At 37.6% G+C, this 16,781-nt stretch overlaps 1 protein-coding gene across 1 annotated transcript in view; it reads left to right on the plus strand.

Moving 5' to 3' along the window:
- The window catches only part of LOC136152404 (multidrug resistance-associated protein 1-like), a 91,024-nt gene that overhangs the window by 41,372 nt on the left and 32,871 nt on the right, over positions 1-16,781 (plus strand). Inside the window, exons 13-16 of the mRNA XM_065913693.1 lie at positions 4,302-4,478; positions 8,216-8,383; positions 10,612-10,774; positions 15,190-15,265. Of these exons, the coding sequence (XP_065769765.1) occupies positions 4,302-4,478; positions 8,216-8,383; positions 10,612-10,774; positions 15,190-15,265 (584 nt within the window). The remainder of the gene's footprint in view (positions 1-4,301; positions 4,479-8,215; positions 8,384-10,611; positions 10,775-15,189; positions 15,266-16,781) is intronic.

Here is a 16,781-nt window from a genome sequence, read left to right on the forward strand (position 1 = left end):
AATCACTCCTTCTCACTTCTGACAAGATGGAGAGGGTCTGTGGATATGAAACCAGTGTCTTCACTGTTTTTTTTTTTTTTTTTTTCTCTAGGAAAAATCAACTCCAGATCCTTTTATTTTTGTTCATGACATATCATTCCTTGTGTCTATATTTATTCTCCTCTGGAGAAGGAAATGCAGCCCCCTCCAGTATTCTTGCCTTGAAAATCCCATGGACAGAGGAGCCTGGTGGGCTACAGTCCATGGGGTTACAAAGAGTCAGACACGATTGAGCAACTAAGCATGTCTTTGTATCTTTCCTGATTCTAGGTCTTTAGTGATTAATTGGTAAAGAATCCACTTGCAATGTGGGAGACCTGGGTTCAATCCCTGAGTTGGGAAGATCCCCTGGAGAAGGGAATGGCAACCTGCTCCAGTATTCTGGCCTGGAGAATTCCTGTATAGTCCATGGGATTGTAAAGAGTCAGACACAACTGAAAGACTTTCAAGTTCAATTTCATGTCTTTATATCTTTCCTGATTCCAGGTCTTTAGTGATTAATTTTAAATTTATTTATTTTTCTCATTATTAGTATTTCTTAGTTTTGAATCAAGCATAACTTCAAGGACTTTTTCTGATAAGATTACACTTAGTAAATACCACTACTTTTAACTTTAAATATACTATCTTTTCTCCTTATGTTCTCTTTAATGATTACAATCAGTCATTTGTCTGTTGATCAAAATGACTATAAATTTTCCTAGGCTAGTAAGTATCCTTTAAAAATATAATACTTGTCATATTGGGATATATGATTTTATTGACATATTGATTTTATTTTCATTCAGTTTATTTTCACAAAGTGACTATTGAGCATATACTAGTGCCTGGCACAGTGCCAAGGAAATAAACATGAATAGGATATGCTAGTTTTCTTAAAGTGTTCATAGTCAAGTGAGGGAGATACTAAGGTCAATTACAACAAATATTTAGATTTTTGAAATGAAACAGTATAAAAAGCAACAAATTCTGCTTTGAAGAGTTAAAAAAATAATCAAAGTAGGTAGCCTTTTATTTAATCTTGAAAAATGATTAGATAAATTGATCAATAAGTTGATCAATTTTAAGTTTCACCCAAGACATAAATGATAATAATAAACTTAAATTTTAAGGAGCAGATTGAATAAGATAATGTGCAAAGACTTAGACTAGTTCTTGGTAGAGTCAGCTGGCTCCCTAAGAATTTTTGTGGTTATCGTTATCTTCATTATGATTGTTGAGGGGCTCGTGGTAAGACTTAAAGATTATTTCTGATACTTTTGAGGATTCATAGTTAGGAAAGTGTTCACGGTGATAGTAGAAACCATAGCATTGCTATTACTAATCATAAAGTAGAGAGGACACACTTTGTTTATATTAAGCTAGGGACAGATAGTATTATCTGTCTATATAACTGGCCACTTTGTTCTTTAGGAAGCTTATTGGTCTGGATCAGTGGCAAGATTTTAATTATTTCACATTCTGAATCATTTCACATAACATACTCTCAGTTATTTCCTAAAACATGTCTAATCCTAAATTTATAAGTATTACCCTGATTATCTCTAATTTAATAGTAAGGGGCTTCCCTGGTGGCTCTGATGGTAAAAAACTCTGCCAGCAATATGGGAGACCCAGGTTCAATCCGTGGGTTGGGAAGATCTCCTGGAGAAGGTAATGGCAACCCACTCCAGAATTCTTCCCTGGAGAATTCCAAGGACAGAGGAGCCTGGAGGGCTACAGTCCATGCATGGGGTCACAAAAAGACGGACACCATTGAGTGACTGATGCTTTCACTTTCAATCATAATAATGGCATAGCCAACCTAACATTTAGTATTTATAAGGTCCTTTCATTTGCATCTTCCTGTTTCTCAAGGTTTCACATTCTCAACTGTTTGATGCATATCATTACAGTGTTCAGATTCTAAGATCCCCTATTCTCAGTATCAAAGGTTTTTATCAGACATCATTCATGCAGCATATTAAATATTCAGTGTTCTTTGGTGGAACATCAGAGATTTAGAGTCCATTTTTTAATTAACCAAACTGCTATTGAAGTTTTATTATTAAGAATGAAATGAAACAAATACACATTTTCATTTGTATGTGAGATGTGATAATTATAATGATAATACAAGGAAAGTTTTACATCTCTGTGAAAATTTATCAACTCTTTTTCAGCTCCTGTTATACCAATACATCAAGTCCATATTTCTCAATGTAGCATTTAGTTCCTATTTTATATTATATGCCATTTCCCCCTGTTCTGCATCTTCTTTCCTACGTTCTTTACTCTCTGTTCTCCTTATCTTGCCTGATGTATATCAAGTATTCAGAATCTCCATCACCTGAGGACTGATTTATTATGCTATTCTAATCAAAGGTTATTCACTAAGTAAGGTAGTTCAAGAGCAATTACTTTTGTATTCAAGATCAAGTCAGATCGAATTATATTGTTTTGGCTCAAAATCCATTCTGTGTCTTACTTGCTCAACAAAGAAGAATTAAAAGTTAATCTTTTAAACAAACAGTTAGTAGAAATCAAAAGACTGGTAGTTACATACAGATCTATGTCAGAAAGTACTTTAAATGTGCAGTATTGTTAGAGTGAGGAATAATCAGAACACTCAAGTCAGTGTTTGGATAGAGTCCATGGGGTAGATTCAAAGGTGAGTCTCTAGTTCAAATACTGGGAGTCCTTTAGAAGACAAAGGTTAGTTAAAAGAAAATTTCATGCATCAGAGTCATATTCAGGAATAATGTCAAGACATCAGATTATCAGAAAATGAATTTAAGAGCAGTGAGTGCCTGGAAGACACAGGAATGTGGTGTCCAGAGCCCCCTTCTAGGGGGCTTGCCACCAGCTTTGGGAGTACATCAGACACATTAGCACCTTTATGATGGCCTGCTGGGTTCCAACCTTAAAGGCCAGGCCAGTTCAGCCTAACAACAGAATCCCTCTGCTGAGTGATAACACTTACATGGCTCTCTGGAAGGTTGGCCAAATCTTTCTTGGATCTGGGTCACCATGTGACTTACCCCTCTATCCATTCCTGCTTCTCCATTTCCTTTCCATAAGAATGCCACAGGAATTCATCCCTCCAAAACAACTTGCACCCCAATTTCAGTGTTTTGGGCCGAATTGTCTTCTCCCCATATTCATATGTCAAAGTGCTAACCCCCAATACCTGAGAATATGACTGTATTTGGAGGTAGGGCCTTCCGGGGGGTCACAAGTTAAAATAAGGTTCATAGGGTGGGCCCTTTGGCTGATAGCTTAGGAGAAGAAATTAAGACACATACTCAAAGGGAAGGCTGTGTGAAGGCTGGGGAGAAGACAGCCATCTTCAAGCTAAGGAGATCGGTCTGAGGAGAAACCAGCCATGCCGTCCTGTTCATGATGCCGGTTGTCTTGCTGTTCACACCTTGCACAGAATTCACTGAACCCAGGGTAGGCCAGGTGCAAGCTAAGAGGCTGGAAGAAGATGCGAAGAGCGGCAGGAACTGCAGCCACATTCTTTCTCTCCTGGCTGCCACAGCAGCCCTGGCAGTAGACATTACGCTATGTTCTCTCCTATCATGGCTGACCCAACAGACACAGCCGTGACGCAGCAGCAACGCCGCCATTTTCTAGGTGGAGCTCACACTGGTCACAGTTTGTGACCAATCAAGTACCTCCTGATGCGCATGTGCAGTGCTATAAATGAGCTCAGCTGTTACACGGTCATTGTTTATAAAATGGGGGGTGAGAGCGTCTGAACACACCGTCTTGGCTAATTTACTCTCTCCTCACATGTGCCAACACCTTGATCTCAGAATTATGAGCAGAAAACATTCTATTGTTTAAGCCACTGAGTTCACGGTACCTTGTGAGGGTAGGAAGAGCTGACTGGTAAACTCAGTGTCTGCCAGAAGTCTCACCAGGGACCTTTGATAGAAAGGAAATGGGTTCCCTTTTTTTTCTCCAGGGGATCTTCCCGACCCAGGGATCAAACCCAGGTCTCCTGCATCGTAGGCAGATGCCACCAGGGAAGTCTTGGTAAAAGCTACTTGAAAGTAAGTAAAAAACACAAAGTAATTCATTTGAAGGTGCCTCTAATAAAAACACATAAGATTAAAATGTATATGAATATATTTACATTTAAGAAATAATCTAATTTTTTTTTTTAAATTCAATTTAAAGGAAGCAAAACCATGGACAAATATGTTCCCTTTATCTGGCACATGCAAGTTCTCCTTTTCCCCTGTTAAGAGTATTTCTTTTATTTATTTCTTTTTTAGGGCTCCGTGGCTTATGTTTCCCAGCAGGCCTGGATTCAGAATTGCATTTTGCAAGAAAACATTCTCTTTGGCTCTGTCATGCAGAAGCAGCTTTATGAGAGAGTTTTAGAAGCCTGTGCCCTCCTTCCTGATCTGGAGCAGTTACCCAATGGAGATCAAACTGAGATTGGAGAAAAAGTAAGGAAAATATATTTTATCCTATGAAGGAATAACATTCCAGTCAGCTGCACTAATAAAACACCTATAGCCCTTTTACTGAGGTCTTGAAGAGCTACACAGCTGTAATTTTTAAAAGTTATTGTAGTAGTCCTATGAAAGAAGTGGCAGTATTAAGGATGAATAATTATTTTTATTGACTACTTGGAAAGCAGATTAAAAATCAGCAGGAAATTCTGTTGTTAGTGCCTATATAGGGGAATGAAAGCCCATCAGGTGGATCATGAACACTTTGCCTTAGTTTCTGGCATAATGCTGTTCGCTGTCTAATGAGGGAGTAGCAGTTTTGTTTCTTTGTGGATCTCTTGGGCAGGAAGCCAAGCCTAGGAGAGTAGCAGCAGAGCCCCAGTCCACAATGGTGGCACCAAGAGATTCCAACAAAGTTCTGTTCCAGGTTCACGCATTCTTGCTTAGGAGGAGCTTGTTTCCCAGACACCATATTCTTTGTTCTATTTATTTTCATCCAGTTAATGAATAGTCATCATGCTGCCCAGTGTTTTGTGGTTAAAAACAAAACAAAATAAAATATCACAAGTCAAATAATGAACCCCAAGAGATTATCCCCAACCCTTGACTAAAATCTCCATTAATTAAACATGAATGCAAAAGCAGCCTCTGCCTACAATTCAGATGTACTATGAAGATAAGTAAATAATCCTTAGTGTTTTGAATTTCTGAGAAGAGAGTTAGCATAACGTTGTTAAGCGTTTTTACCTTGGCCTCCTATTATTTAATTGTCTTGTTATATAAATTGAAAACTATAAACGAAATTGTAGAAAGTACCAGGATTTCAAATCTAGGGTGTACACTTTGCCGTACGTCTGAAACTAACACAACGTTGTAAATCTTCTATATTTCAATAAAATATAAAATCTGGGACAAGGCAGATCTTACCTTTTAACTAGACTTACATTGTTTTTATTCATAACCTATTACTTTGCAGATGTATGTTTTCAGAGTGTTAAGTAGATTTAATTTTTTGCAGCCTCTGTGTTTTTTCTGGCATCTTCATTATCCCTCTAGGCAATAGCAGCGTAGCTAAAATGATAAATGCAACTTCTTCAAACTCGTTAATACATGTTGAACCTTTTGCTGATAAAGTCAACCTCTAATAATATGAAATAGCTAACGCATGCATGCATGCTTAGTCGCTTCAGTCGTGTCCGACTCTTTGCAACCCTATTGTAGCCCTCCAGGCTCGTCTGTCCATGGGATTCTCCAGGCAACAATACTAGAGTATGTTGCCATGCCCTTCTCCAGGGGATCTTCCCAATCCAGGGATGAAACCAGCGACACTTATGTCTCCTACATTGGCCGGCAGGTTCTTTACCACTAGGGCCACCCGGGAAAACCAAAATAGCTAATCGTATGTAAATAAAAAATTAAAATGGCAAATACAAAATGTGAAGTATAGATTTAATATAGTCCTTAAGTGTTGTTACCACTTATAAATTCTGCTTTTTATATTTTATAATCAAATTTCTCCCAATCTGATGATGGACCTTAAAAATGTAATTGACTATTCAAAAAAAAAAAAAAAATGTAATTGACTATTCAGAAGAAAATCTGTTTACAGCTGTTTATGGTCCATGGGGTCGCAAAGAGTCAGACACAAACTTAGCAACTAAAACAATGAGATGAAAAAGATAATGAATGTAGGATTTTCTTCACTTTTATTATCTTTTTCTTTGACATAATTCAATTGAACACAAATATTTATTAATCTGTTATTTGCCCTTTTTCTACAATGGAGTACCTAAGGGTGAGCAAGAGAGCTATCACTTTGTCTTCCAAGGATTGGAATCAACTGGATCTCTGCCAATGATGTTATCAATTGCCTTTACCAGTGTTTATTTGGACACTATGTGCTGGGAGTGCAAGGATAAACTAGGTAGGAGTGGATAGGAGAATGAGATGCTGACATGAGTATTGCTATTTCTAGCAATGGATGAGTAAACAGAAAACTATAAGACAAGAAGGGAGGGAAGGAATCACTTTACCTGAAACTCTGGGTAGACTGACTTCAAAGAATACTTGCAGTGTGTAGCTTTTGAGTTGCAAGGTGGGGGGTGTGGGTGCCCAAGCGAAGTGAACACTCTCTGTGCAGGCAGGAAAAGGCAGGCTAGTCTGATTGTAGGTCAGTCAGTTGAGGGCAGCATTGGGTGAGTGTTTGAAGGATGGGTTAATGTCAAAATCTAAGTGTCTTGGATTTCTACAAGGAATTTGCTGTTGCTCATGAATGATGAGAAGAGAAAGATGTGGCTATCCAAGATTTTAAGCAAAATGACATAATTGCAGGATGCATGATGACAAGTCAGAGGACGGATTAGCGAGAGAAGTGATTGAGTGACAATAGCTAATGTGTATTGTATCTATACTCAGCATAGGATTCATCCTAGATATTTTAAGCTCATTAAATGCTCATGACAAACCCATGAGTTGGAGACTGTTACAGTCACACATACTGACAGATATATGTATCGTATCACTTTGTTGTATTTATGTATCATATTACTTTGTAGGTATTTTTTTGCTCTTGGCTCCTTTGCTAGAATATGACCTCCCCATGACAGAGCCTCAGTTTCATTTATCATTAAATCCCAAGTGCTAGCATAGCTCTCCACCTGGAGAAGGAATAGCAACCTACTTCAGTATTCGTGCTGGGGAATTCCATGGAGGGAAGCAGGCTACAGTCCGTGGGGTCTCGAAGAGTCAGACATGACTGAGACACTAACACTTTCTTGTTCTTTAACAGCTCTCAGAACATAGGAGATATTTGTTGATTAGAGGGAAGATGAGAAAGGCGAAGAAGCAATGGCATTTTACAGTTAAAGGGCACTGGCTCGGTTCTGTGCTGCATGGAGAGCTTTTAAACCAGATCTGTAAACACTAAATATAAAATAAATCAAGTAAATTGGGCCTGGCCACATAATTCTCCATACATGGCTGGGCATGCCAATTCTAATTCTCACATCGAGTGATGTATATTCCTTATTCTTGCTTCTTAGAGTTGTACTTTTGCCAACAAGACTTGTACTAATCTTTCTACAGAAGAAAATAGGACATGTTGATTACTGCTTTGATAATTTAACTATTATTCTCCATTTCCTGTATGTCAATTAAAAATGATCACAAGTGTCAGTATATGAATGACAGCCAAAAGTCTCCTTTAATATTCCACAGGCACGACCTTTCAGAGGCAAGGGATTGGACATTCTTTTCTCCATAACTGTTAGTATCTACTTTTAAAAAGCAAGTAATGAAGAGAAAGCAGATCTATCTGCTAATTTGTACAAATTAATGGCACTAGGAAATAGAGGCTTTTGGAATTTCAGGATAAAGAAAGGTTGAAATGTTAATCCTGAGTTATTACCTATCCCTGCTACAGAGGAGAATTTGGACATAATTATGTGTTCTTTGGGGGCTTCCCACATGGCTCCATGGTAAAGAACCTGCTTGCCAATGGAGGATACCTCGGTGAGATCCCCGGGTCAGAAAGATCCCCTGTAGAAGGGAGTGGCTACCCACTCCAGTATTCATGCCTGGAGAATCCCATGGACAGAGGAGCCTGGCGGGCCACAGTCCTTAGTGTCGCAGAGTCAGACACGACTGGAGCGACTGAGCACACACCCATGCATGCATGTGTTCTTTGAGATTCACACATTTCTCCCTGTTTTTTTTTCCTGCTTCATTTTCAGGGTGTGAATATAAGTGGTGGACAGAAGCATCGAGTGTGTCTGGCCAGAGCTGTCTACAGTGGGGCTGACATCTACCTCCTAGATGATCCCTTGTCTGCAGTTGATGTTCATGTTGCAAAGCAACTTTTTGAAAAAGTGATTGGGTCCTCTGGCATGTTAAGGAACAAGGTAGCCATAACATCACATATGCTTTTGTGGGGGAAGGGGAGAATAATCTACCTAGCATTGGGCCCCAAATTCTAATACTTTATTTGTTGATGCAGAGTAGTCAAATTTCACATAAAGAATGGGATGGTATGTTGCTCTTTCACAGACTTTAATGAATATTTTTAAATTTTTGCAAGTTTACTCAGCTTATGTGATTATTACATAAGACCACAACTTATGTGATTATTACCTCATTGACTCATACTGTATTTAAAGGTGATGTACACCTCAAAATGAGTGTTGTAAGTTTAGCTGACCATTTTTTGGAAAAATGGAATTTGGTTGTATAGCACTTTTCTGGAAAATAGTGTTTATTATTTTTTACTTAAAATTAGGTATTTTAAACATAACCTTAATAATAATCCAATTGTTTTGTGAAGGAACAAAGAAAAAATGAATTAATATTTACCAAGTGCATATCATATTTGACACTAGTTAAATATGACTAATTTGACACTAAACTCGTTCATTTAGTTCTTATAGCAAGTCTCTGAGATAAGCATCATCAATACTCCTGTTTTATACATGAAGAATCGTGGAGCTCATCATGACTTGATATAGCTTGCTCAACTTAGGAACCACAGAAATGTTTTCTTTTTCCTTTTTTTGGCTGTGCTGGGTCTTCATTGCTGTGCAGGCTTTCTCTAGTTGTGGCGAGCAGGGACTACTCTCTAACTGCGGTGGACGGGCCTCTCATTACGGTGGTTTCTCTTATTGCAGAGCACAAGCTCTGTGGGCAGAGGTTTCAGTAGTTGCAGCATGTAAGCTAAAACTTATGGTTCTCAACTCGAGAGCACAGGCTCAATAGCTGTGGTACGCACAGGCTTAGTTGCTCCACAGCATGTGGGGTCTTCCCGAATCAGGGATGAAACCCATGTCTCCTGCATTGGCTGGTGGATTCTTTACCACTGAGCCACCAGGGAAACCCCAAGAACCACAGAAATTTTTTTTAAATTAAATTAAATTAAATTAATTAATTTATTTATTTTCATTTATTTTTATTAGTTGGAGGCTAATTACTTTACAATATTGTAGTGGTTTTTGTCATACATTGACATGAATCACCATGGATTTACAGAAATTTTTAAAAGCCTCTCTGACTGCAGAGCCATATGTATGTATTCACAGTGTGTGCTTATAGATTTATTTATACAGAGAATTCTGGAAAAAGTAAATAAATGTATAAGATGGCAAAATAAATATTTAATTAAATCACAGACAAATGTCTTTACTTATTGAAATGAACCCAAGATAAATCTTCTCATTCAATTTAGTGTACATTATACAATAATATGGAAAGATTTAAAAAGGAAGACTATGTGTTATAACTTAAACATGTTTTTGTAACACTGTGTGCATGCAAAGTTGCTTCAGTTGTGTCCAACTCTTTGCCACGCCATGGACTGTAGCCTGCTAGGTTCCTCTGTCCGTGGGATTCTCCAGGCAAGAAGACTAGAGTGGGTTGCCATGCCCTTCTCCAAGGGATCTTCCCAGGGCTAGAACCCAGGTCTCTTGCATCTCCTGCCTTGGTAGGCCAGTTCTTTACCAGTAGCGCCACCTGGGAAGCCCCTTGTAACCGTACAGGACCTTCAAAAAAGGAAGCAAGAATGACAGTTATAAGATTGCTTTTAATTTGTTGTAAATTTGATTCATTCTTAATGAATGAAGAATACCTGAACTAATGGGTTAAAGCATTTGCTGACTTTTTTTATTTTTGTCAAGTAATGTATCATCATTCATTGTGAAATATTTATGTGCTATCTTAAACTGGTGCCTCCCAAGAATTATACTCTAAAATAGTAAAGACAAAAAAGAATGATTGCAGCTTTCTTTTTTAAAATTTTATTTATTTATTTTTGGTTGTGCTAGGTCTTCATTTGCTGCAGTCTTTTCTCTAGTGGCAGTGCGTGGGGGCTTCTTACTGTGGTGGCTTCTCTTGTGGAGCACAGACTTTAGGGTGATCGGGCTTCAGTAGTTGCGGCATGTGAATGCAATAGTTGTGGTCCCAGCTCTAGATCACAGGCGCATGGGCTTAGTTGCTCTTCCCTGACCAGGGATCGAACCCGTGTCCTGCATTGTCAGGTGGATTCTTTACCGCTGAGCCTCCAGAGACGCCCTGAAGCTCTCTTTAAAATAGTTATTTTGACCATCTTTTTTTGTAACCCAAGGAATAAAATGCTCTTTTTCAGACTCGAATTTTAGTGACACACAACCTCACACTTCTACCACAGATGGATCTCATTGTTGTAATGGAGAGTGGCAGAGTAGCACAAATGGGAACATACCAGGAGCTTCTGTCTGAAACCAAAAATCTCACAAATTTGCTTCAGGCCTTCAATGAACAAGAAAAAGGTAAGGATACAATTAAAAATACGCCTAAGATACAGTGTGCTAACCCATTCGGAAAGCCCATTAATTGTCTGATTTCTACTATGCATTTTTCTTCATTCATATTTGTTAAGTCAGGAGCTGAACATCTTCCTTTCTCTCGAAAAGAAACAAATACTTTGGGACACATCAGCTAAAAATCAACCTCACATACGAGTTTTAAGCAAAATGTTATGCTCCAGGATCAGTTTGTTCATCTATGAAATGAGAGATTAAATAATTTATAAACCCCTACTGCAAGTTTAGAATATAATGAATCTAAACATTCTACTTTCTTTTAAATTAAATTCATATCAAGTTAACAATAAATCTTTAAAATGTATTATTGCATGTTGTGGGAGAGAGACAAACGAAAATCTGAAGAATGACAAAGGGGAATAATTGTTGTCTAATTTTTACAAAACAACTGAGTTTATTTACTACTAATTTTTCTTTCTATAGTCCTAGTATTTTAAATTAAGATCCAAAGATGTTTGTGTAAATGAAGCTGTTTGATCTTTATGTAATTAGGACACAAGGGTGTTTGAAATCTAGCATTAGTTTAATGTTCTAGAGATCGATCATTTTCGCACTCGGAAAACTGAATGTACCATCATCTCTTTTCCCAGCTATAGATGGTTTCTCATATAGACCACCATCGTGATCCTCGTGCTTTACCTTTCCGGAACACCACTGAGAAATGACTATAAAATCAGTGAACTATTAAAAAATTCCAGGCTAAAAAGAAATATAGAGCTATGTCTTAGTATTTTCTGCATGAACTGGTATCTATTAATTCACTTTACCTTTTACCTGGATGTAAAGGTCAGAAAGATATGAAACCAGTTCATAATAGGATCAGTGCCCTTTAGTATCTGAATGCCATGAAATCAAACAACAAAGCCATTTTGCTGATGTTTTTTCTAAGCTAATACACATTAGGTATGCACTATTATTTTTTTATTCTTTGTTTATACTCCTTTCTCAAACTGAAATGTTCTACATGTAGATGCATTCAGAAATATCTGATGCATCGTCAGATGGCTGTGGTCATTCTTAGGAAGAGAAGCACCTTATCTTTTCTTAAGGGCTAGCAATTTTGGAAATGAACCCTTGCCTACCTGGTCAGGCTAAGTAATAACTTATGTTTAGTGTGTAGGAAAGGCAGGTCTATGAGTATCTCTGAGGGCTAGAATGAGGGTGCAGTCTGTCATTGTCTCTGTCCCTAGCACTTAGGTAGCCTCATGCTAGGCACTCCATTAACTGTTAAACAGATGAATCTGCCTCCATTGTTTCTACCAAAAGTATGTCTCTTCAGAGTTAATAGAATGATTTGTAATGCTGTGAGCCAGTATTGCTATTTATTTTAAAGAGCACATGAAATATAAGTTATGTTACCTTGGGAAATATAGCTTTAAAAGCAGGCAATATGTAAGTTTTAAGTTCAATATTTAATTTACCATAAAATATGGAACACGCTTTTGAAAGCTCTTTGTCTCAAGTTTTGGAAAAATCATCATTCCTTCTCAGCACTGATAAAACTTTTTAAGTACACCAGTCCTCTGTGGTAGCAAGTGGAAAATATTCTTGAAGCTGGGCTGACATTAATAGATATTACAATCTCACCATCAGAAATATGCCATCATTAGAAAAATGTCAATGGAACTTTTTTCTAATTACTTCAATATTGTGTCTTCTCTGTTACAATTCAGAAAGGTGGTGAGTAGAGATCATTTGTGTACTGGAAATAGAATATGTTTTCTAAAGTGAATATTTCTGGGATTTTGACTTTTTGCATCCTGAGTAAAAAATATATGAAAGCTTTTAAAAAGCAGGCAAAATATTATTCATGATAATGCTAGATAGATAGATAGATGTAAAAGGTCAGCCATATATATTTTCATTTTATTACTGATCACACAGAACAGGGCAAAAATAGATTAACAGATATAAAATTGATAATAAAATATCCCACCAAACAACTTCAAATCTAGTTATAATTAGTGTCACATTCCTGCGGTTATTTCCTTTGGACTTAGGCCAGCAGTATCCAGTCCTGTACTGGGTCCCTGTTCTGCCTTTCCTCACTGCTGATGACCCAGGCACTTGTTCTTTTCCTATCGTTCACCCTCTCACTACCAGAGCTGATGACAGATAAGTAGACTTTATGGGCTTCCCTCAAAAGCTCAGCTGGTAGAAGAATCTGCTTGCAGTGCAGGTTCAATTCTGAGTCAGGTTCAATTCTGAGTCAGGAAGATCCACTGGAAAAGGGATAGGCTATCCACTCCGATATTCTTGGACTTCCCTTGTGGCTTAGTTGGTAAAGAATCTGCCTGCAATGTGGGAGACTTGAGTTCGATCCCTGGGTTGGGAAGATCCCCTGGAGAAGGGAAAGGCTACCCACTCCAGTACTCTGGCCTGGAGAATTCCATAGACTGTATAGTCCATGGGATCGCAAAGAGTCGGACACGACTGAGCAACTTGCACTTTCTTTCAAATAGAGTTTATATTATAATTTGGTTTGGATATATCAGATCTCTAAAAATCCATCCAGCTCTGAAAAATATACAAGTCTCATCTCATGGGAATATTATAAAACAGAATCAATCAGGAGTGAGAGGAGACTTTGTGAAAAAAGATATGAAAAATAAAAGCAAAAGATATGAAATACAAAGGTAAATTTACATATTTATATTTAGAAGTTTAGGCTCTTATCCATACTACTAATACTTATGATAGCTAGGCTGTCTTGGGTATTAATTTTGTCAGTATATTCACAAATGTTTTGCTTAAATCTCTCCCAAAACCTCCTGAGGCTGCATGGTCCTGATTTTACAAAGAGCACTTGTATCTTGCACAACTTAAGACAGATGATAAATTGCAGAATTTAAATCCATGGCTGCCTCTGTTTCATGCCAGAGGCCAATCAAGCTCTTAAACATTATATCAAATTTGTAGGAACAAGCCCTTTGACTTAGAGTGAAAGACAGGAAGGAGTGTGGGGCTCAATTCACTCTCGATCTCTCCATCTCTCAATCTTTCTCTCTCTCTACCCCCCCTGTTTGTCTCTTTGACAACTTTGGGCTTTAGGCAAGTCACTTGTCCTGAATTTTACTTTTCCCTGAAAAATATGGGTAAGCTTACCTCTTCTATTCTCTTTATCTTATCAGGACATTCTGATGCTCAAATTGTACAATGTATGTGAACATATTCTGTAAATTTAAATGTTTATCATTATCATCTATGAAGATGAAAATGTGCCTTAGGCAGGAGAGGCTACAACATTCCCAGATTTTCATTCTGTGAGACATGGAATCCTATGTTTCACAGAGACACTTGAGGCAAAATCAGATGCTTCCTTCAAGGGCCAGATGTTTGCTTCTAGAAATAAAAAGCATAGAACGCATGTAGAGACCTCAGAAATCTCCAATTCCTTCATTTTAAAAATAAGAAGTCTGGAATTCAAGTGTTATACTGTGAAAAAAAGACAAAAATCTGCCTAACTCTGAGATGTTTCCCGTGGAATTCACTAACAGCAATTTGAACCTTGGGGCTTCTCCAGTGGCTCCGCTGATAAAAAAACCTGCCTGGGGTTTAGGAGATGCAAGAGACAAGGGATAGATACTTGGGTTAGGACAATCCTCTAGAGAAGGAAGGGGCAACCCCCTCCAGTATTCTTGCCTGGGAAATCCCATGGACAGAGGAGCCTGGCGGGCTACAGTCCTTGGAGTGTCAAAGAGTTGGACACGATTGAGTGCACATGCATATACACACAACTTGAACCTTCTTGTTGTCAGATGTGTGACTTTGATTTGTATAACCTGCTTTACTTCTCTGTACTTTTTATCAGTAAAATAAGGATAATTGTAGGATCTTCCTCACAGGGTTACTTTTGAAACATAAGAGTTAAAATATGTAAAACATTTAGAATATTGCTGACACATAGGAAGCTATTGTTAATATTACTGACATTAGTAATTACTGACAAGACAGAGATTTGGGGAATTTGCATTGTATTTTCTTAACAATTTTCACCATAATAGCATTTTACAATAATAAAACTTGATGATATTCCATTTTCCTGTTAAAGAAAGAAAATCATTCCAGTTTGACAAATATCAAACCCACCTGTGGAAGATCCAAAAACAAGTTAGCACTCTCTCTAATGTCTAAGAAAGAATTTTCTGTAGGCTTTTTCATTATAGAATCTTGGTTTTATCAAGACATTACGAGACATTTTAGATGAAGGGGAAATACTGGGGAAAATGGAAGGGCTTCCAGTATACCTGTGAATCTAAAACACAAAGAATACTCTAAGTTGTATAATCTTTCATGATATTTCTATTTTGTGCATTGATTGCCTTTATGGATATAAAAGCACTCACCATCTTCTTCCCCAGCTCATGCTTTAAAGCAAGTCAGTGTAATCAACTCCAGAACTGTTCTGAAAGACCAAATCCTGGTGCAAAATGATAGGTGAGTATTAGGACAATACTACACTCTTGGGGATTATAGACTAATTAATTACATTTTTAGCATTTAAAATGTATCCTACAAAAAGGATATGTTATGATGGATATAAAATGTACTTAGTGGTTTCCAAATTTTAAACTATAAGTTACATGGTTGTGTCTAAGCTTTTAAGTGAGATGTATGTGACTTAGTTTGGGAAACACAGTAAGTCTTAGTAATTTCTAGTCAAATTCTACTAGAAGAAATCTACTCTGATTTGTGCGTGCAAGTGCTAAAAATATCCCCCAAATGAATCTATTTAGAAAAGCAAGAGGAAGGAAGGGATAGAAGGAAGGAGAGAGGAAAGAATAAGAGAAAGTGAAAGAGAAATAAAAATAATAAAACTTTGACTCCGATTGAATTGTTTTTTATATTATACTTATTTTTCCTTTTTGTAAGTAACTAAAATGAACAGTGATTGAAGCAAATTAACCTAATCAGCTATTTGCCCTAATTCTACCCCCAACAGTTCCAAAGAGGAGACTGAAAGAAAGAAAGAAAGAATAGCAATGAGTCACTTAAAAATAAGCAGCTAGAATTACTGAAAGCTGCCTTGCATCAAAGTTGCTAATATTGAGAGCTGGAATGAACTACAGAGAAATGAATACTTTAGGATCTAATAGCTCAGGACTTTGTAGTTTCAACCTTGAATTGTTCTAAAGGATTGATAATCCTATGAATGTGTGTATGGTGCAGATGCTGCAGATTGGGGCTTTGTGTGTATACCAGGTTTAGATGAGTAGGTAAACTAAATTATTCCTCTTTGATCCTGAAGACCTTGGACTGCTTCTTTTTTTTGGCTAGGTATTGTCATCCAGTCTCATGACTTTAGTTACCTTTACGCCAAGTGTATATCTCCAGCCCAACCTGTCCTCTGAACCCCAGAGGTGGACCCTCCTCTTGGACATCTAATCTCAGCTCATGGCAACACTGTTCTTCCAGTTACTTAGATAAAAATATCTTGCAATCACCCTTGACCTCTTTCTTTTTCCACATCCAATCCATCATCAAATCCCCATTGACTCTATCTTCAAAGTAGATCCAATAACCCAGAATTCAAACACTACTCATCAATTTCACAGCTACCCTTTTTCCAAATCACTGTCGTTTCTCACTTGAATTATTGTAATTGTCTTCTTATGAGTCTTTCTGATCTCAGAACCTCCTAAAGCTCATTTCACTATTCTGTTCCAGCAGCCCTGACTCTGCTATTCCTGGGCAATCAGACATGCTCCTTCCCTGGGATCCCACTGGTTAGGGCATATTTCTCCCAGACATCCATATGGCTTATGCTCTCCCACCTTCTGCAAGTCTTTCCTCGAGTGTCACCTCATCAGTGAAGACTTGTTCAACCACCCTATTTTATATCACAGTATTTCCTATCCCTTCTCTGCTTTTATCCCCATAATTTTTATTAATTATCTACATAGTAGAAAATGTATTTGCTTGTATTTTGTCTTTCTCTTACCTCTAGGTTGTA

This window comes from Muntiacus reevesi, chromosome 21, assembly GCF_963930625.1.
Source record: "Muntiacus reevesi chromosome 21, mMunRee1.1, whole genome shotgun sequence".
In the NCBI taxonomy this organism is placed as follows: domain Eukaryota; kingdom Metazoa; phylum Chordata; class Mammalia; order Artiodactyla; family Cervidae; genus Muntiacus; species Muntiacus reevesi.